The sequence below is a fragment of the Monoraphidium neglectum genome, assembly GCF_000611645.1.
Source record: "Monoraphidium neglectum strain SAG 48.87 unplaced genomic scaffold scaffold03036, whole genome shotgun sequence".
In the NCBI taxonomy this organism is placed as follows: domain Eukaryota; kingdom Viridiplantae; phylum Chlorophyta; class Chlorophyceae; order Sphaeropleales; family Selenastraceae; genus Monoraphidium; species Monoraphidium neglectum.
The window spans coordinates 1-7,385 of NW_014010592.1; the positions used below are offsets into that span (position 1 = coordinate 1).

At 66.5% G+C, this 7,385-nt stretch overlaps 2 protein-coding genes across 2 annotated transcripts; both read left to right on the plus strand.

Moving 5' to 3' along the window:
* Positions 1–23: 23 nt before the first annotated feature.
* Positions 24–281, plus strand: MNEG_12054 (hypothetical protein; the record flags this gene model as incomplete). The annotated part of the gene is made up of 1 exon (XM_014039473.1): positions 24–281. A coding segment is annotated over one exon (258 nt), but the record flags the coding sequence as incomplete, so codon positions are not given.
* Positions 282–1,733: 1,452 nt separating this feature from the next.
* Positions 1,734–7,257, plus strand: MNEG_12055 (hypothetical protein; the record flags this gene model as incomplete). Its single annotated transcript, XM_014039474.1, has 11 exons — positions 1,734–1,898; positions 2,223–2,420; positions 2,730–2,799; positions 2,988–3,322; positions 3,604–4,234; positions 4,485–4,704; positions 5,110–5,359; positions 5,799–5,993; positions 6,299–6,722; positions 7,090–7,205; positions 7,243–7,257. The coding sequence occupies 11 exons, from the start codon at positions 1,734–1,736 to the stop codon at positions 7,255–7,257; spliced, it is 2,619 nt and encodes an 872-aa protein (XP_013894928.1).
* Positions 7,258–7,385: the final 128 nt, after the last annotated feature.

Sequence of the window (7,385 nt, forward strand, 5' to 3'; positions counted from 1 at the left end):
GCCCCGGCGGCGGCCACGGCGAGGAGGACGACGCCCGCCACCCTTACGCCGGCCACCACGAGCACGACCAGGGGCACGGCCACCATCAGCAGCAGGAGGAGCAGTACGAGCATTACTACCCCCAGGTCAACCAGGACCAGCAGGGCCAGGGCCAGGGGGATGACCCCCAGCTGGACCACCCCTATCACCAGGTGGTGACCCAGACCTATGAGATGCCCACGGTGCAGCCCGTCAGCGGTGACGTCATCATGCTCGTCGGGCCCGGCGCTGGGGGCAACTAGGTGCGCAATTGCGCGTCTGCATGGGTCTGTGTGGATGCACACGCGCTCGTGCGTAATTGGGGCGTGGGTGTGGCGCGTGGGGTTGACCTGCGCGGGGCTTCGGCGGGCGGGAGGCGTTGACTCCTGTTTCATCTGTGGTGCAAATTGTGTTACCTAGCGGCATCAGCCCTGACAGCAGGCGTCTGGCGGGAACGACTGCGCCTGCACGGGTCTGCCGTGCAGGGGGAGCTGTCCGGTTCACCCAGACACCACCCCATCCCCTTCTGTGTGCAGGTGGTCATCTCGCGCAGGTCGGACGGCCGGACTCAGAGCAGGATACGCGCCCGCGGCCCAGTGCTGCTGCGGCAAGCCACCTTTGGCTGGAGCCTGTTCAACGCGCCGAGCGCTGCCTGTCACCTCGGAGCGCCGCCCTCAGCGTGCTGGGGCCGGCCTGCGGGCGGACGCGCCTCATCTGCGGATGGCCATGGCGCTCGGGGCGCTGGGGGTTGACCCACGCTTTTGGTGGGGTGTGGGTTTGCCCGATGGGCCGGTGGCTCTGGGCTCTGGGCACGCCGCTCCCAAGGAATCCCCTTGCTGCCGCGCGCAGCTTGCTACCGCACACCCTCATGCCGTGTTGCTCTGGGGAGCTTGCACCAAGGGGTTCACATTACTGGCGGGCGTTGTATAGTTGATTCCTGCCACGCACCCCCTCAGCATGCATCTAAACAGTATGCTTCTCGCCTGCATCCGCCATGAATAACCACCACAAGTGCACTCGTGCGCAGACGGCCGAGCGCGCACCTACCCCCTCCCAATCGTCTTGCCGCACGCACTGCTCTCGCGCGCCTTGCATCGCGCTGCCTTCCACAGCATGCACGCGCCCCTTTTCAGATGTTTCGCATAGCCTCGAGCTGCGTGCCACATGTGCCCTCCCTGCAGCCTCTTTCCCGCCAGCTGCACCTTGATCCCTGGCGGACCTTTGTGTTTGAGGTGGGGGTCACCAGTGAGGGTTCCCTAAGCGTCACATTTTGAATATCGCAACACCGTATCTGCATCACTGTAAATGCATTTTTATCCTCACGGGCCCTCGGGAAGCTGTGAGCACTGCCGCGAGGGGAGCAGGGACGGTGGGCGTCCATAGCAGGTGTCAGCCGGTCACTGTGGCGTTGGGCACTGACTGCGCTCGCTTGGCACTTAACAACTCTATCTCATACTCACCCAAGGTCATCGTGCAGGCAAGACTTGGCGAGTCTGGTGCAGAGGCTGGGCGGCTGTGCTGGAGGGATGCAGGGATCCTCACAGTGGGTGCCACGGTGACTGTGCCGGTGTGTGCCGCAACGGTGGGTGGTGCCATGCCGGGCCCACTCATGCAAGCTCATATACATTATCCTACAGAAACCTCGATTTTATCCGATCTCGCATAGTCGCCACGGCCCAACGTATGATGCGCAGCACTCCCAGACCGATGATCTGATGTTTGAAGCACAGGTCGCATTTTACCTTAACCAATATCTAGGTCGCTATGTGTCTGGTCTCGATGCCGAGTCGCTCAAGATCTCGGTGTGGAAGGGTGATGTGGAGCTCAGGAACCTGCTGCTCAAGCCAGAGGCGCTGGCAGGGCTCAACCTGCCGATCACCGTCAAATCCGGGCTATTGGGGAAGCTAACACTCAAGGCAAGCACGCGGCGCCGGCCAGCGTCTCGCACACGCCACCGCATGTCAACAGCCTAGGGGGCCGGCGGGCACGCGACGCCGACCCGCGTACGCCGCCCGAACTGATGCATGCAGCGTCTCACGCATGGCCTCTTCCAGCGCCCAGCGGACGTGGTGCCGAATCGCGCACTTCACTGCGACGCGGAGCCAGCGTCGCACGTCACTCGCCCCAGCAGCCCCGCAACCTCGTCTCACCACCGGACCCCGCCCTTCACACACACACACATGCACACATGCATGTGATACCAGGTGCCATGGAATCGCCTGGGCCAGGCCCCAGTCGTGGCGGAGTTCGACCGGCTGTACATCGTGGCCGCGCCCCGCGAGGAGCAAGATGCTGCAGAGGCCGAGGCGGCGCCGGCCAGCGACGACGATGCGCAGGTGCAGGCTGTGGAGGCGGCGGCGCGGCAGAAGCGCGTGCTGGCGGCGGAGAACGAATGGATCAAGGTGCGGTCTGTGTGTGTGTGTGTGTGTGCGTGTGTGTGTGGCGTGGCGGCCGTTTGGCATTGTGGGCAGCGAGCGGGGCGCCGTGCTCATTGGGGTCCTTTGTGGGGTGCTGCGAGGAGTGCGTGGCAGGTGCGGAGTGGCGGCTTGGGAGCAGCGGGTGGCAAGAGTGTGGGTCTATGCAGAGGGCAGATGCGCGATCGCGGCGGTTGTGCAGGGACTGTTGTATGTAATGGAGTCGGCATCTTGTCAGGGCCTGCAAATCGCTTGGCCCAGGCAGCGGTGGACCTTGGCGGGTGCAACAACTCCTAGCAGCAGCAGCAGCAGCAGCAGCAGCAGCAGCAGCAGCAGCAGCAGCAGCAGCAGCAGCACGCTCGGCGCCGTCGTTGTCGTCCCCTCCCCAGCCTCGGCCCCTCTGCATCCCCCTAAGCCACGCGCGACGGACGCGATTGCAAGCGGCTCGCCTGCCCCCCCCCGCCCCCACGACACAACATCCAACCACCTGCAAAACATAACCCCGCTCCCAGGAGATGGAGGCTAAAGAGAAGGCCCACCTGGGCTCGAACCCAGACGCCTCCTCGGGCGGCGGCGGCGGGCCCCTCGGCCTGCGCGGCCTGATCGACACCATCATCGCCAACCTCGAGCTGCGGGTCACAAACATCCACGTGCGCTTCGAGGACCCGAGCAGTTGGCCGGGCCGGACGTTTGCCATCGGCGTGATGCTGTCTGAGATCAGCGCCCACACCGTGGATGAGGATGGGCGGAGGGCGTTCGTGACCAACGAGCAGCTGCGGACGATGCGCAAGGTGCGCGCAGAGGCGGCGCGCACATGGGCGTGCGTGGGCGTGGGCGTGGGCGTGGGCTTTGGCGTGGGCGTGGGCGTGGGCGTGGCCACGGGTGCGAGCGTGGGTTTGGAATCGGCCTGTCAGTTACCTGGACGGGCAGGGGACAAGGGGTTTTCCTGATTCCACTGCGGGGCGCCGCAGCCGCCGATACAAGAGTTTCCACGTCACGAAGGGAGGCCGCAGTGCAGGTGGTGTCACAGCAGGGGTCCCGCAGCCACATGCAAGACACCTTAGAGCCGCGAGCCGGCAGCAGCAACGCGGCCGCTGGATCAGGGCCCAAGTGGGCACGTGCATGCTGAGTTACGCGGCCGCCACGCCGCGCGTCGCCGCCGCCCCGACAGGGCGTGAAGCTGTCGAAGCTCTGCGTCTACTTCGACACCGACGCCGCGCGCCTGGAGCCCTCGGGAGGAAGCTGGGAGAAGCTGGGGCGCGAGGGCTGGGACGACATGCTGCTGCCGGCCAACCACGCGGCGGGCGGCGGCCCGATGGAGCCGCACCCGCACGCCAGGCTGGCGTCGTCGGTCAGCCAGATGCTCGGGCCGCCGGCGACGGGGGCAGCCGCAGGGGCAGCGGCTCCTGCGCAGCAGGAGCCCCCGGGCGTGCCGCCGCCGGCGGGGGCGTCTGCGGCTGCAGCAGCGCCTGGCACATCCGAGCCGCCACCGCCCGGCAGCCCAAAGACAAGCGATGGCGCGCCGCAGCTCCCTGGCGCCGCGCCGCCGCCCGCGGACGGCGCCCGCCACCAGTTCCTGCTGTGCCCCGTCGACGGCACGATGCGCTACACGCGCCGCACCGCCGCGGCGCGGCTTCTGGAGTCGGATGCGGCGCAGGAGATGGATCTGAAGCTCCATTCCATCAGCATCCGTCTGCACCGCCTGCAGTACCTCAGCACCCAGAAGCTGCTCGAGGAGTTTGACCGCTACACCGCCGGCGCGCCGCACCGGCACCTGCGGCCCGGCTGCAGGCCGTCGAACGGTGGGTGACCCGCCGGGGCCGCGCCGCTCGCGCTCCTTTGGCTGCCCCCTTGGGCATCTGATCAGACCTCTCCTCGCTCGACGAATTTTGCCGATAAGTCGCAGCCCTGCAACAGCTATATCTTGCTCCCAAGGCTCTAGGCCCTGGCAAACAACAACACCACGCGCTAGTAGCAATACACAAAACATTGAAAGATCACGTCTCGCGCCCGCCCCACCTCACCCCGTCCCCCACGACCGCCCGTCCCCAGCCTGCGGCGCGCGGCTGTGGTGGCGATACGCGATCCGCGTCGTGCAGCGGCAGCAGGTGCAGCAGTTCATTGTGTGGCGCAGCGTCAAGGCGGTGTCGGCGCTGCGGAAGGAGTACGTACCGGCGTACGTGCGCTGCCTGCAGGCCGGGAAAGTCGGGGGCGACGAGGCGATCGCGGCGATGGATGCGCAGCTGGACGAGCACGTGATCCAGCTGTTCAGGTGGGCCGTTCGAATTCGCGCCGGCCAGATCGCGAGCCGCGCGGCCGAGTTGGGAGTGCTGGGCGGAGTGTGCAGCGTGATGCGTGTGATTGTGTGTAGCGGCGCGAGGGGGGAAGGGCAAGAGGGTGCCATGAGGAGCGTGCTGGGTAGGGGCGGCGGGCTTGGGCCAGCAGCAGGTGGTGGGCCAGACGGTGGGCCAGGAGTGGATTGAGGGGTCCTGTCGGGCCTCGCCCCAGGCACCGCCGCCTGCTGTGCACGCCGTGGGCTGGCCGCATGGATGGTCCTCGCTGCTCTGCTCCTGCGGCCCCCTCTGCCACCCTCCTTCCTCGCATCTGACCATAATCCCTTTGACAAACTTGTCTCATATGTACATACATTGTACCTTGTCATGCGTTGCAACGCCAGGCGGATGGCATATGTCAGGTACATGGCGCTGCGCAAGGCCGCCGGCGGCGACGGCAAGTCCCGCGCGCAGCAGCAGCAGCAGGGCGGCGGCTGGCTCGGCTGGCTCCGCGGCGCCGCAGGCGGCGGCGGCAGGGACGGGCAGCAGCACGGCGGCGGCGGCGGCGGCGCGGCGGGCGCGGGGCAGGTGCTGGAGGCGGATATGGGGTCGGATGAGTGGCAGAAGCTCGCTGAGCTGGCGATGCAGAGCGAGGTGGGCTGAGGGGAGGGCTGCTTCACGAGTGTGACAAAGAAATGGAGTGTGTACGTTTTGTATGTGTGTAATTGCATGTGGATTTGGGGTAAGGCTGTGCGCAGGTGTGTGCAAAAGTGTTTGTGCATGCATGTGCGTAAGAGTGTGTGTGGAATGTGTGCGCGTGCGCACGTGTGAGTGCATGTTGTGGTGTACACACATAGGCACGTGTTTTTGTACCAGTACGTGCAGCTACTCCCCCCCCCCTGTTTAGCCACCCCCTTCTTGGCAGCTTTGGCAGCCTGGCGCCAGCCGCGGGGCTGCACTGCGGCTGTCTGCTTGCGCGTTAAATATCAGGCAGACACGCTGGGCGCGCGCCCGCCGCCCACCTCCCACCCCGCGCCGCGCCTCCCCTCCCCCATCTCCATCCACCCGCCCCGGTCGCCCCGCGGCGCCGCAGGAGGCGCTGTCGCAGGGCACCGCGCAGCAGACGCCCTACAGCGTCGACACGCGGTTGGGCGTCCAGGTGGCGAGCGCGTCGGTCGAGCTGCAGGACGGGCCCGGCAAGATGCTGCTGCAGGGCAGCATGAGCGGCGTGGGGGCGAGGATGCTGTCGTATCCGACGGCCACCGACCTGCGGCTGGATATCACGATGGTGGGGGGGATGGGGGGGGCGTCCGGCTGCAGCAATGGCGGTCTAGCTGCAGCAAGGGGGGTCTGAGGGCATTCTTAATCTGGTCTGGCCGAGGAGCGCCCAAGGACAAACTCTCCACGGCGAGGAATTTTTCAGAATCGCACCGTGACGGGCATGCCTTTGAAGATGTCAGCACCCCGCGGCCTTCTCCCGGACATCGGCCGCTTCTCACCACAAACTGTCTGCTGGCAACTACCCACCGCCCACCCCCACCCGTCAACAACCGACTGATCACAACCGACCGCCAACTGCCAACCGCCCCGCAGTTCGGTGTGCACTCCGCCTACGGCCCGCTGCTCAGCTCCGGCCTCCTCTCCCGCGCCGCCCCCCGCGGCGGCGGCGCCCCCGCCGCGGCACCAGCCGTGGCGCCCCCCGGCCTGCGCGCGGGCGCCGTGTCCATGCACCTCGTGCGGCGGCCGCAGGACGGCAGCGCCGACCTCGTTGCGCGCCTGGCGGTGGCGCCGAGCTACGTCACCTATGACAAGAGGGCGCTGTCCGAGGTTGGTGACTTTTTCAGATCAGATCGCCCCGTGGAGTTGAGCCGCCTGCAGGCGCAGGCCGCGGCGCGCACGGACCAGCTGCGCCGCATGGCGCGGCTGCAGCTCAAGGCGATGAACGCGCGCAACGCGGCGGAGAAGCCGCGGCTGCTGCTGGGCGTCACGATGCATGCGCCCAAGGTGGCGATACAGGGTGAGGCGTGCGGGTCGAGGCGTTGCGTGTGGAGGCTATTTTGGCCGTCAATGACGGTGCAGCTACGCTTACGTGCTGTCGGGGCGGTTGGGGGCCATTAAAGTGCCGCGCTGCACCCTTTTACACAAACATCCGTCCAGCGCGTGCGCCGTGTGCTTGCACAATGCCTTCTCTTTTGTCCTGCATCCTTCCGCCTCCAGACCCAACTCAGCAGCAGCCTCCTTTGGCAACGGTGCAACCCTTTCAGGGTTCGCTGCTCCCCTCGTTGCCCCAATTGCCTCCCCCACCCCCGCAACACGGCACCCCTCTCAAGCGAACACACTCGCGCTCGCCCCCCCCCCCCTGCTCGCAAAACCCTAAACCCCAGACGAGTGGGGCGGCACCACGCTCATCGCTGACCTGGGTTGCTTCACGCTGGAGTCCAACCCTGAGCTGCTGGCCAGGCTGAGCCCCGAGGAGGCCGCGGTGTACGAGTGCTTCACGGTGAGGGGTTCGGGATGTTTTGGGATTGTTTTGACAGGAGGCATTCTTCTGAGAGGAGGGGGTTGATGGAACCCTGTTAGGAAATGGCTGATCGGGACTGAGGGAGACACGATACCTTCACGCATGCGTTCTTGGGGGCAGTCGAGGGGGTCTGTTGATCATGCCGGGGGTAGTCTGGTG